General features: G+C 65.7%; 3 protein-coding genes across 3 annotated transcripts; 1 reads left to right on the top strand and 2 right to left on the bottom strand.

Moving 5' to 3' along the window:
* Positions 1-1,269: 1,269 nt before the first annotated feature.
* Positions 1,270-3,282, top strand: MNEG_8090 (6-phosphofructokinase 7; the record flags this gene model as incomplete). The annotated part of the gene is made up of 4 exons (XM_014043439.1): positions 1,270-1,284; positions 2,304-2,415; positions 2,807-2,943; positions 3,187-3,282. The coding sequence occupies 4 exons, from the start codon at positions 1,270-1,272 to the stop codon at positions 3,280-3,282; spliced, it is 360 nt and encodes a 119-aa protein (XP_013898893.1).
* A 2,260-nt stretch (positions 3,283-5,542) lies between these two features.
* MNEG_8089 (Rieske (2Fe-2S) domain protein) lies at positions 5,543-10,642 on the bottom strand (the record flags this gene model as incomplete). The annotated part of the gene is made up of 14 exons (XM_014043438.1): positions 5,543-5,691; positions 5,943-6,173; positions 6,638-6,722; positions 6,941-6,958; positions 7,209-7,278; positions 7,510-7,646; positions 7,919-7,967; positions 8,383-8,638; positions 8,923-8,975; positions 9,236-9,305; positions 9,439-9,489; positions 9,696-9,931; positions 10,257-10,359; positions 10,630-10,642. 14 exons carry the CDS (start codon positions 10,640-10,642, stop codon positions 5,543-5,545), a joined length of 1,521 nt encoding a protein of 506 aa, XP_013898892.1.
* Positions 10,643-13,213: 2,571 nt separating this feature from the next.
* Positions 13,214-13,672, bottom strand: MNEG_8088 (hypothetical protein; the record flags this gene model as incomplete). The annotated part of the gene is made up of 1 exon (XM_014043437.1): positions 13,214-13,672. A coding segment is annotated over one exon (459 nt), but the record flags the coding sequence as incomplete, so codon positions are not given.
* Between the last annotated feature and the right edge of the window lie 11 nt (positions 13,673-13,683).

Raw genomic sequence — 13,683 nt, 5'->3', positions numbered from 1 at the left:
GGGTTGGTGATGGACCGACGGGCGTCCCCGAGCGCACGGTGCGTGTCGCGGCCAGTGCGGGGTGCCGACCGCTGGACTGTGTCTGTCACGTGGTGGCAACCATGTGGCGGCGGCACCAATCGCTCCGAGGCCGTCAATCGCTGCCGGGCTGCGAGGCTCCCACCCCTCCCGCGCCCTGACAGCGGGGCTGACCCTGAGCGGCCCGGCCCGGCCCTCCCCCACCTCGCGGGGCCCTCCCCCACCTCTCGCTTCCCTCCACTCATTTCTCTGCTTCCATCTCTCTGCGCCCCGAACCCTGCAGGCGGGGAGGGCGGTAACGTGCTTGGAGCAGGTGCGAGGAGCAGCATTGTGTGAAGAGACAGCTTTGCACGCGGCTCTTTGGCGCTCTGTGCGTCAGCCATCTGTTGCATGTGCCTCCTGTCGTGTGGCCATGATTTGGAAGGTCCAGGCGGCGCGACACAGCGCATTCGCAAGGCCAAAGCGATGGCATGGCAATCGCGCATTCAATGCAGCGGCTTGTTGTGGGGCCTGGCCTGGCACAGAACGCGCCCGTTTGCAGCCCCAGCAGACCTGCGTGGCGCGGCGATGTTTGGGGTGGTCGCCGCACGCCTGAGGCCCCTCGGCGCGCCGTCCGCCCCCGCCTCCCAGACCTGGCCCACTGGTGTGCTGTGGAGGAGGTGCCGTGCGTCGTGATGGGCGTGCCAAAGTCCATCGACAACGACTTTTTGCTCGTGGGTGAATCAGGTTGGGACTCGGGAGATTACCGGTGACGAGCCCAGGGGCGAGCCAGCGTGGGAAGCTCGGCGGGTGGTCGGGGGCGGCACGGGGACCAAGGTTGCACAGGGCAGCGCGAGGCGAGCGCGATGCCGCATCTGGTGCCCACAGAGCCTCGAGAAGAGCAGCGGTAGATTGGGCCGCAGGCGGGCTGCTACTTTGCACACGCCGCTGCTTTGCCCCCCTCAAGTGCCGCAGTGCGCCCCGCATCGCCCTCGTGGTGCCGCCCTGCGGCCGAGTGACCACGCACCCACCCCAAACTGCTGGCCCCCCCCCAAAGCTGGACAAGAGCTTCGGCTTCGACACGGCGGTTGAGCAGGCGCAGCTGCCGCTGCTCGCGGCGAAGACGGAGGCATCCAGCGCGCTCAGAGGCATCGGCCTCGTGAAGGTGCGCGGCAGCTGCACACGCGCGCGTTGTGTTGGTGGTGTCACCCTTTGGGACGCTGACACGGGGGCGGCCATCGGCATAGCAACAGGCCAGCAGGGGCATGCGCAATGCCACAACTGCATGTGAGCGATGCCTGATCGGCGTCAAGCGGGGGTGTTGCTGTTGCAAGCCTGCGGTGTCTTGGGTAGGGCAGCAATCGCTGTTTCGGGGCTGCAGCACCGGCTTTTGCGTCAAACGAGGTTGGGGAATGTGATGCCACAGCAAACCTCGCATCGCTCAAAAGCCGGCGGGCCGCTCAGCCTTCCTTGGTGCCAAAAGGTCAGCTTTTAGCGTTGACTCGGTCAACCCACACCCCGTGCCTGCCCCGTTCAAGGGACCCCCCCTTCCCCCTGCCTGCCTCCCCGTTTCGCAGCAGCAGCGTCGCCTTCCACCTGCACCCCAACATCCCACTAGCCCCCCCACCGACGCTTGCGTCCAGCGCGCCCGCGCTGCCGCAACCCGAACCTGAACAGCCGCAACGAAGCCCCGCCCCCTCTCCGCGCCCGCCCCGCCAGCTGTTTGGGCGCCGCTCTGGTTTTCTCACGCTCCAGGCCTCCCTCGCATCTGGCGTGGTGGACGCCTGCCTCATCCCAGAGGTGCATGCGCGCTTGCTTGTGCAGAAAATGACGGACAGGGCCTGCATGAATCTGAGCGATGGCACAGTGACCCGGGGGTGGGGTGGAGAAAGGCGAGGTCAGGAGCAGACTGGGGGGTGGCAGGAGAGCGATGTTGTGTGCGGCGGCGACGTTGGGAGGGAGCGGGTGCTGCTCTTGGCTGTGCGGCGCCTGACTGGGGAGCCGGCGCAGCGGCACGGCGTAGGGGCCAGTTGCAGGCGGGCCGGGGGCCGCGAGCTCGTCCTTGGGCTGCACATTTTTACCCAATCAGAAGTCGTTCATGTCACCAATCCCTGCCTGGACCATGCATACCTGCATGCACGCACACGCATGCACGCAAGCGCACGCACGCATGCATGCACGCACAAGCACACACACCGCAAGTATTTTGAGCTTGTAAACGCAGCCCTACCCTCTCACCCTCACTCGCTTAACACTCCAGCTCGTGTCCTGCCCTCCCCTCCCCTCCCTGCGCCCCCCCCCCAAAGGTCAAGGTGGACGTGCCGGCGCTGCTGAACCACCTGAGGCGGCTGCTGGACGACCGCGGACACGCGGTGGTGTGCGTGGCTGAGGGGGCGGGCCAGCACCTGCTCTTCAAAGGTGGGCGGGCCCGCTCCAGAAGAAATACGTGGGACGGGCAGGCAACACGGGGGGGCAGCGCTTGAGCAGGAGGAAATCGGTCGCGGAAGTGGAATGAAGATGAGGTGTGTTATAACGGGGGTTGGGTGTGAGGCGTGTGGGGCTGAGTTGGATCCGTTGTGTGCTGTCAGAAGGTGGGGTGTGTCGAGGTGAAGTTGGACCAGTTGACCGAAGTTTGACCGCTGGTTGGACCGGATGCATCGGAGAGGCTTTCCTTTGTTTCGAGCGAGGGACTCCAGACACCGCTCCGCTTGAGGCCATCTCGTCCAGCCTGTCTCCAGCTCGCCGCACTTTCACCCGCCTCCAACCACCCCTCTCTCATCCGCTCTCTTGGACGCCGCCGGCCCGCCAGACGACGAGCCGCGGCCGCTGGACGACGCGGGCAACCCCGTCCTGCGTGACATCGGGGCCCACCTCAAGGGCCTGTTCAAGGGTGGCGCCCTGGGGGAGGTTGACTGCAAATACATTGACCCTACGTACCTGGTAGAGGTGGGCAGGGATTTATGTAGAGGGCAATCGTATTGTTACAGTGTGCACCTACGTAGCCAGCCGGTGTGGGCGTCGGCAGGACCGGCGGCGGGCCGCTGCCGTCCGCAGGGCCCCGGGCGTCCTCTCGTTCTTGGTCCCGGATTGCGCGGCACGGACTGCGCCGGAGCCGGGTTCGGCTGGGCAGGGGCGGGCGGCAGGGGCCGTTGCGGCTGACGAGCGCCCCGTCGCTGCCGGCACGCGCAGGCGACGGCATCTGGATCTGCTGACCACGTCTTGGCAAAGACTCTCGGCCAACACGCCGCGGACGCCGCGTTCGCCGGCTTCACCGGTCAGCTTTGATTTCTATTATAACAGTATGACGGGGGAGGCAGGGGCGGCCCCAGCACAGCCGCTGCTGATGGGCGGCGCACCAGCTCCGCCATGAACCTGAAAATGGGTCAGGCTTGGGCCGTCTTACATCGGGCTTGCCCTGTGCTCACAACCAATGGTGCATGGCCCGTGATGACTTGAAAGCTCTGACGCGTGCTTCATTCTTGGTCCAAGATGCAGGACAAGTTCTCGCGTGACAAATGACGACCAACGCGCCGCGCTGGCCCCTTCCCCGCCCCCTTGTTCGCGTGGTGCTCCCCTGCGCAGGCACGATGTGCGGCGTGGTCAACGGCCACCACTGCCTGCTGCCGTCCCATGTCGTTACCCAGTCATACCGCTGCGGTGAGCAGCCGCAATGGGGAGGCCCACCGCTGCTGGCGCAGCCCCGAGTGCGCCATGCCCATCTGCTGCAGCTGGGACAAACTTGGGCTTGGCACCTCATTTAGAAGCAGCTTTGCAACTGCACTGTGCCTTTGCTTGCGAAGCCACCAGGATGTGGGCAGGGTTGTTCTCTGGGCTCAAGCGCAGATCGATGCCCTACACACAAAAGCTGGCGGGTCATACAAACATGAACACATATGTACGTGCACATGCACGCGCATGCGAGGAGACAAACACACACATGCACACACACACACTCTCTCTCTCACACACACACACACACATACGCACACAATTTATGCCCTGGTGTACTGCCTTGAACTCAACAGTGCACCCCTATGGCAAGGCCTACAACAGGTGGGTGCGGACACACAACTCAGCACAGCACTGGTGTCAAACATCGCTTTCTCTCCCTCACGGCTTGCGTGTGAGTGCTGCTGGTGCTGCCATGTGCTGCACCCAGTGGGCACTGCCCGCCCCTTGCCTTCCGCGACACGCAAGGTCAACTCTCAAGCAGTTATGATATCCCAGGGTAGTGCTGACATCACCCTGACGCCACCCCCCCTCCCCCCGCGACTGGATGCAATCACACAATAACCGCCACCCAGGCTGCGGGCCTCGACTGGCCAGCCCTTTTGACGAGCAGCAGGTGCAACCCACATGGCAGGGTGGTACGTTGCTGGCAGGACTCTGGGGATGGAGGCGAGCGTCGCCGCATGCAGACCAGCAAACTGCCGCATGTGTGTGCGTATGCATGCGCGTATACATGTGACAAGGAGACGCGCGAGCGAGTTTGATCCCTGCGGGGCGGCTGAACAGGTGCGAGTAGCTGATGCTCAAAACCGCGCACCCCGTCCAGCGCCTGTATGCACGCGATCATCCATATTGCATCTTGGACCTCCTTTGTTTTGCGTAACTTGCCAGCTGCTTTCACACGAGCTGTAATATGGTATTCCTGACCTTTCCAAAAGGAAGCAGCTTGAGGATTTGGTAGCTTGCTCCCATAGACCCAGCTCCTGACAGCAGTCTCGCTGCCTCCAGCGCTGCCCGCCCAGCGCCACCCGCGCACGCTCACGTGCCGCCAGCGCCCAGCGCCGCCCCTGCAGCCTGCGGGGGAGTCGCCTTGGGTTTGATGGAAGTCGTTGGGCACACACACAACACTGTCAGGAGGCCGCCGTCACGTGGGCAGCAGGACATCGCCTAAAAGCCGTGCCAGCCTCAGATCGACTTCAGCTATCACATTGGAATTGAGGGCAAGCTCTCGAGCAAGGGCGACCTGCGGGATCTCATGGCTGGTCATTACTTTCGCCGCCAGCAGCTGGTAGAGTACCGCAATGCTGACGTCATTCCTCGTCAGCAGACTCTGAGAGTTACGCCCCAGCTTGTACAATCATGCAGGCGGAGTCCACTGGAGGAGCAGCGTCACAGGGCTGCACTTGGGCTGTGGCGTTAGCCCGGGTGTCTGCCGTGCATCTGCTAGCGCAGCACGTTGTCCTGAATCCCCCTGCTTCGTCGGCATCGCTACGTTTTTTGACTGGGCTTATTGCAGAGGAACCAAAGAAAGTGGTGCTGCAGGCAACAAACAGTGCAGAGCCCTGGCACAATGAATTCAAATGTGCATGCGGGGCGCTGCACAAGATCTCAAACCTGTCAATCTAGACTCGCTGCGTGGTTTCAGCAGCAAAAACAACTGGGGCCGCCAGTGAGAATCTGGGAGGCAGCAAGTAAGTTCACCAAGCAAACACCCATCCCACTCTTGGAGAAGGGTGGCGTCGTTCTGCTGCCCCCCCCCCCCCTGCGGCGTCAGCCACACCTCTGCCACGGCGATATGCTGCAGGTGAGGCGGTCGTCAATGGTTGTCCGCGTGAGTGAATTCCACGTGCGTGAACTGATCCAGCGCCGCGGCCGCGCGCCTAGCCACCCAGAGCGCCACCGCGGCGCCCGCGGCCGCCGCCGCGGCGACCAGCGCGGGCGCGCCGCCCGCGAGGATCCTCGGCACTGCGAGGCGGCACGCGACCGCTGCTCGTCAGAGGCGGCGTGATGGTGTCAAGGCCACGCTGCGCGAGGGAGGCCCCCGGCGGGCGCAGCTTTGCAGGGTGCGGGGTGGGCCGACGCTCGCACTCGCGGCCGCGTCACTGCGGGGCATTCAGCGCCGCTCCGCAGACGGGCCCCACCCACTGACAAAGGGCGCGGCTCAGGAAGCGACCGCACCCCTCTGCAACACGCAAGAGGCGGCGTGGCCCACTCACCTCCGAAAGTGCCCAGCGCCGCGCACAGCCCGGCGAACAGCACCGTCGCAGCCGCCTTGGCCACCTGCGCGCGCCGCCGGACGGCCGCCATGGCGGCGAGGCAGGTGACGCAGTGCTGCGTGTGCTGCGCCCATCTGTCCTGCAGGTCTCGCTTGGAGAGCGGCTTGATGGGGCCGGCGGCGGGGCCGTAGTCGGGGCCGCCGCCTGCCTTGGAGTCAATCCACTTGCGGGCTGGGTTGAGTGTGTGCAGGATGTGCGTGTTTCGGATGAGAAGATGGGGAGGGGGGCCGCGTGAGAGCGTGCGTGGGCTTGGGAGGGGCCAGGAGGCAAATGAGGAGCAGGGGTTGCACTCAGGGCAGGAGGTTGGATTAGTGGGTGGATGGGGAGGAGCGGCTGGGCAACTGAGGGGGCGATGCGTGGGCGTGTGCTGTGGTGGCAGCAACTTTTGGGCAAAGCTGCTGTTCACTAAAATATGCACAGTCTTCTGCGCTCTTCAAGGCGTATCCAGCCCTCGCTCTAAGGTCGCGCGTCCCCCGCCCCGGGAGGTGCAGCCCAGGGGCACCCCAACCTGCTGCGCCCCGCCTGGGCTGCACCTCCCGGGTAGTTTGAGTCGCGCCCAGGCGCGCCTGCATGGGTCCTGCATGGGTCCCCCATGCGTCTGGCATCGGGCCCGCGTGGGTCCCGAGTGCACTCACTTGCGACGACCAGCGAGTCGCACTGCTCCGGCATGTAGTAATCCCTGGCCCAGGACCCGCGGCCGCGCTGCTCCAACAGGATGTCCTGGAGTGACAATGGTCGTGAGAGCGGGATGAGATCATAAAAGCAGGCAGCACGAGGCGTGGCGCATGGTTGGGGACGCAAAAAGGGTCGAGGCGCGTGCGGACGGTGTGTCTGAGCTGCAGCGGCCGCGCACGCGTGCGCGGCAGGTTGCAGAGCGCGGCCCGACGCTGCCATAACGGATATCTCCATCCGTCGTGGCATTTTTTCCAAACGCGCACCTGCTGGTGCAGGAACACCTGAGGAGTAGAGACGGGTTGCGTTGAGAGGGGCGAGGGGCGTAAGTAGCAGCAAGATTGCGCCTGTGTGCAGGACAAGGACCATTGCACCACAGACTGGCCGCCGACAGGGCCCCGCTGATGGGCGAAAGGGGCAACAAGCACAGCGGCCGCGGATGCGGTGCAGAGACCTCGGCCAAGGACGCCGCGCTTGTGCAGTCGACGGGCGACATGCATCAGTGCATCTAGTTGAGGGCCTGCCACCGCGCACGTTGTCCATGTCGAAAAGCTTGTTGCTGATCATGTGGCCCTTCCATGATGGTATCGCCTGGAAATACAGCCTGGGGAGGGGGGCCAGGTTGACGAGGCAGCCGAGGGGGCGGTCAACATGGTAGTTGAGGCGGCTGTGGTGGTTGAGGAGGTAGCTGGGGCTATCTTGCTGGGGTTTGGCTTGGAGGCGGGTCGGCCAGCACACGCTTGCCCACGAATCCGAGGGGATGCACACTTCGAGGGGAACTTGCAAGATTCCCTGTTGCCAAAGCGGGGCCGGCGGGGCCTGCCGCCGCACCCACCGCATGAGCAGCGGCCTGAGCGCCTTCCAGTTGGTGAGGACCGTCTTGGCCAGGTCGCCCCACATGGCCGGGGGGCGGTTGTTGAAGCCCGCAGTCATCACGATGGAGCGGCCCGGGCCGCAGGGCGTCCCGTAGATCTGCAATCCGAAAACAGTTGTGAGGACGAGGGGCTCAGGAGAGACTGCTGTGTTCTCTTTCTGAACTATGGACAACCCCTTCTCGAGGTAGCCAGCAAGTGTGAAAGCGACGCCTGCCTCCATCACGCTAGCCGAGGGATACGCCTTCGCGGGCGGCGGGAGCGGCCGCCTCCCCCGCCCTCCAGTGTGCGGAACAAACTGCCCTCCGGCCCGACCGGCCCTCCCGCCGGGCGCGCCCCTGCGCGGCTGGTGCGGCCGGCCCCGCCCCTCACCAGCGTCCACATGCAGGCGCCCCCGGGCAGCGCGTACTCATAAACCACGCTGCGAAGTCGGAGGGGTTCGCGCGCAGAGGAGGCAAGGAGGGGCGAAGGGATTGCTGTAGGGGTGGTAGGGCCGGACGGACAGAGGGGAGGAGGCCGGCCGAAGGGCGTGGCCGCTTGGGAGGAGGGCAGGGGCGTGGAAGTATGGAGAGCAAGGCGTAGGAGGGTTGCTGGGGGAGGGGCCCGGCGCCGCACACGTCACTCCAGAAAGAGACAAGGGCAGGGGTCGCCAGAGGAGGTGCCCCACATCACAGCACATGGAAGTGAGGCAGGACGATAGCTTGAGGGCACAGGCGAGCAGCGCCCGCGCTTCGCCTCAGTCACGCGCACGGGGACTGCAGGCGCTGGCAAAACCGGTAGACCGGCCGGCGGGCCGGCCGCTCAGGCAGCGATCGCGCTTTGCGGCTGGCGCCGACCTGCAGGGGGCGTTGTAGGCTACGACGCCGTTGGGGCTCAGCGCTGATGGGAACGCGAACGATCCCACTGGCGGCGCGTGCTCGAACGCGTACAGCGGCCGCGCCGTCGCCTCCGCAGCCACCGCAGCGCCGCTGGAATCGTCTGCGGCGCCGCCCTGCGACGGCTGCTGCTGCTTGATGAAGGGCATGGGGCCGGCCTTGTCGCGCGTGAGCGTGGGTGACAGGCGGTGGTGGCTGTGCGGCAAGTGCGCAGGATCTGCGCCCGGCAAAGCGAGGTGAGGCGGCCATTCAGGCGAGGGGGAGGGTGGAGTCCAAGGGGAGGCAGCTTTGACAGAGTGAAGGCATGGGCCAGGTGGGGCGAACGTGGCAGCAGCGGCCCGGCCGGCCGCCCGGGGGGCGCCATCCCTGCCAGCCAGCGGCGGGCACGCGCGGGCCTCACCCTCTTCCCCCAAACAGCACGCTTGCGCGAGCCCTGCGAAGTCGACCACAACAACCAGCGCGTGGGGGCGAGGCGGCCAGGCGGGGGGGTCGCTGCCTCACCTGTCACGTTCTCCAGCAGTACATCCCAGCTGTACGGCAGCTCCCGCCGGTACCTGACAAGGGCGCGCGGAGGGCCGTACCGAACTCCGCTTCAGACCACACCGCACCCGCATCAGAGCGCACCGCATCGGCATCAGATGGTGCGGCGCCTCCTTCCGACGCCCGTACCAAACCCCCCGGGAATCCTTGAGCCATGCGTGAGAGGATCACAACGCATCGCAGAGCGGCGTCGCCTGCAGGGAGGCCCAGCACTTCAGAGCATACCGACCAGCCTTTTGCAACGAGGTGCCTCAACCAGCACTTCCCTCGTCACCCTGAAACCTCTGCCGGGCCCTCTGCTGCGCCCTTTGCCGAGCCCTCTGCCGGGGCCTCCGCTGGGCCCTCTGCCCGACATTGCAAGGGTCACTGGCAAGTCTGGCACTCCTCCGATCGGCAAGACACCCTTGGTACACAAGGACCCAGGCGGCCAAGTCAGCCTTGCCTCTGCTACCCCTGCGCACCAGTTGATCCTCCTACCGGCCTCAGCATGCTGCTGCAGTCCCCGCGGCACAGGCAGGGGCGTCGCCTCTGCAAACGGGGGGCGCGGCGAGCCGGCGGCAGCGACGGCGCGTCACAGCTGGCAGAGGGGTGACAACGGCGACGGCACAGAGAGCTTGGCGGAACGCGCACTTTGCACGGCTAAATTGTACTCAAGCCGCCCGGCAGCGCGGGCCGGCAGCAGCACCTCAGCCGCACCCCGAGGGCACGGCGGCACACTCATGTGGTCGCCTCACCTGCCTCCGCCGCGGCGCCCGGCGACGCGTCGCCCCACACCCAGATGACCCCCGCGTACTCCTTCAGGGGGTAAGCAGTCACGCACGAGCGCCCGCTCGCGCAGGCGGTCGCCTCCGCCTTGGCGTCCAGCGACTGCGGGATGCGCGTGCAGCGGCCGGCGCCGTCGAAGCGCCAGCCGTGGTAGCTGCACTCCAGCTGCCCGCCCTCGACTCGGCCCTCGGACAGCGGCGCGAGCCTGGGGGCGGCGGCCGCGGCGGCGGGGTCGGCGGGGTCGACCGCAGCCGCAGGTGGGCGCAGGCGAAGGTGAGGGCATGCATTGATTGAGGGCGGCCCCGCAGGGCGCACACCGCAGAGCGCGAACACCTCTGCGGTCTTGACTACTCACATGCCAGACGCACGGATGCTTTTGCTGTATTCAAAACTCAATGCTGCACTTTTGACATCACGCAGCCTGCGGCTGCGTGGGTCTCCTGGTAACAGTGTGACCCGGATGCACGTGGGCACTGCCTCGGCCCAAAGGGCTATTCGGGGCCGTTGGGCCGGGCGGGGCGCCGCCGCACCTGTGGGGGCACGCGTCTTGATGGCAGCGCCACGCGCCGCCGCCGTCGCGCCAAAGGACCAGCTTTTTGCCCAACAGCTCGATGGCATGGGGGCGGCTGGGGTCTGCAGGGTCGTGCGACGAATTGTGGCGGCGTGTGCGTGCGAGTGTGAAAAGCGCAAGCGGGCGTGTGTCGTGTCTGTGAGAGAGACACACACAGAGAGAGACACACACACACACACAAACTTTTAATTAGGCGCAGCAGGGCACAAAGAGCCGCTCCTCAGCCCCCGCCAGCCGTGCTGGCAGATGACACGACATAGGTGATCGTTCCCGCGGTCGACTGCTGCTGGAGAGACTGCGCACGCAGCGGCAAGCCGGCCTTTGCGGCTTACAGGCGCACTGCATGTGGCGCTTACCAATCGAGTTGAGGTCGTGGACGGGCCACCAGGCGCGCGCAAAAGAGAATGACGGCGCCGCAGCCTGTGGGGCGGGGGCTGGCTGCTGTGTCGCAGACGCGGTGCCGCCCTCGCTTTGGGCCACCTCGACTGCGGCGCTTGCCGCTGCCGTTGGACCACGGCCCGTCCTGTGGGTAGAGGCAGGCGCGGGGCGTCCATGCAGTGGATGGTCGCGGAGCTGAACGCTGGTGTGTCAGGCAGTGCGCATCGGACGGCGAGGCCGCGAGGCCGTGGGCTGCCACACAACCGTGGGGGCTGGCAACTCCACCGCATCGAATTGTCATTAGTTTGCTCTGTACAACGCATTAACGCTGTGACCTTGCCTGGAGGCTTCAAATGGTGCTCGTTCAGCCTGGTGACCAGGCCCTTTTCGCCACGGTTGTGAGGCCCTCGGCTGCTGCCTGCCATGCTGCAGGCAACTTGAAGAAGGGCTGCATAGCGTTTTACATGCCACAGGTGACGTGCGAGCAGTCTGCACGCGCTGAAGACGATCCATTGCAGGGTGGGGGTTCCGGTGCGCCCCTTTGGAAGTGTTGAGTTGCATCATGAGCGTTCAATACTTGTAGTATCGCAGTGAGGCGACAACACCACGATCCGCGGACTGAACCATGGCCGTTCTGGTAGATGATCATACTGCAGTGCGGTGCCATCCTCACCGTCCTCGCCGTCGACTCATGGCATGCGCAAGACGCCGCCAGCAGCCTTACATGCCCTCGTGCCTCCATTCTTCGCTTCTAAGTGTCGCTTGCACCGAAATTGCTCTGTGGTAGTGGCGGCCAATCCCAGACAGGGAGCCGTTAAGCAGGGCTTGGGATGACTGGGAACTCCTCACTTTGTCCAACGCGCGAGTGTGGTGCACTGCACCCCCGTTCTGCCTTTCAGCTGCCCATCGCTCGCACTCCGCCATACCCGCGTGGCCGGCTACACGGTGCCAGCGCCGCGCACGCGCTTTGATGCCCAGCAGCACCCTATGCCAGGCACACCAGGCTGCTGTCTGTCGCACCAGCAGCAAGCACCTGAGGCTGCTGCAAAGCGGCCAGTCCTGATTGTCCCACGACCCCTATGATTATATGTTTGGGGTCTCGCGAGCCCGACACCCCACGCGCTCCCAATGCCTGCTGCCCGCGGCGGCTGCAAGCGAGGTTGAGCGGGCGGCATGGTCGGGCCGACTCATTATTGATTTTGGTGACGATCCGGCACAAATATGACGCGCCAATCAGACAGATTGCAGCAGGTGCAGACAGGGGTCGAAAGTAACACGCACCGACTGCTGCTCTTTCGCTTCGGTGACGCCACTGGCCACCGGCACCTGCTCCTCGCCCACGGGCAGGTAATTGCTCAATAATGGAAGCATTCAGTAGAGAAGCGTGCAGGCAGCTGTGCCTGCGGCTCGCGTCCACCAAACGCCACGGCCCGCAAAGTGCTGGCAGGTGCGACCAACCACAAGCCCGACACGACCACGAGTCATGGGCGCAGGGCGGTGCGATGCAACAGATTAGCCCGCAGTGCATGGGTGGGCGCCAGCTATGCCACGTCGCGTCATCCGCGTCGTGAAATGTTGGCACGGATCCGGCCCACCCTGTTTCACGCCGCCTCAATACACTGCCGCGCCTCTTGGCAGCCGCGCCCAGATGGCAGCGGTGCATGAGAGACGCAGCAGCGCGCGACGGCCGCGGCGGCACGAGCGGAAGAATGCGTAACGGCAGAGTTTCAGCATCAAGCGAGCAGTGCGCACGAACCACGGAAGGAGGCAGGCCCATACACGATCCCACTGTATCAAATAGCACGCCATCCAAGCCTCGCGGCGCAGGCACACCCACGGGTCCCTCAGTACTTTCATTTTAGCTGGCTGCAGCAAACGCACCCGCCATCCAGACGCCAGCAGCACGCATCCCAGCAAGGGGGAACAAGTGATCCCATAAATTTTGATGGTTGAGCAGGTATAAGCGGCACGCGAGGCGCGGCGGGCTGCCGCGCACACCGGCCCAAATCAAGTCATGCCGAAATGATAGAAAAATGGCGAGGCAGGGGTTTCATGCCCGTCACAGTGGCACCCACACACCAGCAGCCAGCTGTGACCACGCCGGCCGGCAGAGCGTGCTGCTGTACAAACTCACAATCCGTTTCAGTTTTGGCAGCTGAGACTCTCACCAACCGCGCACAACGGCGGCTGCCACTGCTGCGGCCGTCTGCGGCTCAATGATTAGGCCTGTAGGCGCTCCACCTGCCAGGCCTGAACTGCGGCTCACAATTGATGGCGGGCTGCTCTCAGTTTGAGGGTGCTCAGGGGATGGGGCGCTGCGTCGAAAGACACCAGTGAGCTGTGCCGCCCCTGCAGCTCCGTTTATTGCGGGCTGGCTGCGCCAACCACGCTGCGCGGCGCGCCGGCGGCGCCAAGCAGCCCGCGACCGCAGCGGCACCCGCCATGCTTGCGAGCGGGAGCGCCGCGGTGCGGCGCGGCGATCGCGCGGTGCCGCACACACCCCTGTGCGCAGGGCCGTCAGCAGCGCGGGTCCTGGTCCTACTGTCCATCCTCGTCCAGCAGCCTGAATCGCCGCGGGGCCCCGCAGGGCAACCACATTGCGGCGTCCGAGGCGCCAAGAAAGTCGACGTGCACGAGGTACAACAGCACGCCCCCGAGGCCGCTGCCCTGCACCGCCGCCGGCGCCGGTTGTGCCGCCGGTGGCGCCGCCGCGGCGGGGCAGGCGGGCTCGCAGCTGAGCTTGAGGTGCATGGACGCACCCATCCTGTGCAGGCAAGCGCTGGCCTCGAACGCCCGCCCCTCGCGCGCCGCGGCCGCGGCCGGCTCGGCCACGCCGTCCCCGCCGATGAGGTCCCACAGAGCCGCGCCCGCCGCGGCGGAGGGCGCCACGCCGGTGATCTGGCCGAACAAGCCGTCGGCATGAAGCACGACGAATCCCGCCGCCGCGTCGACGAGCGCGGCGCCCGCGAACCGCCGTGCGCCGGCCGCGCCTGCGCCCTCCGCCGCCC

Source organism: Monoraphidium neglectum (genome assembly GCF_000611645.1).
Source record: "Monoraphidium neglectum strain SAG 48.87 unplaced genomic scaffold scaffold01499, whole genome shotgun sequence".
Taxonomy (NCBI): Eukaryota; Viridiplantae; Chlorophyta; class Chlorophyceae; order Sphaeropleales; family Selenastraceae; genus Monoraphidium; species Monoraphidium neglectum.
This window is presented reverse-complemented; position numbering and strand designations above follow the sequence as displayed.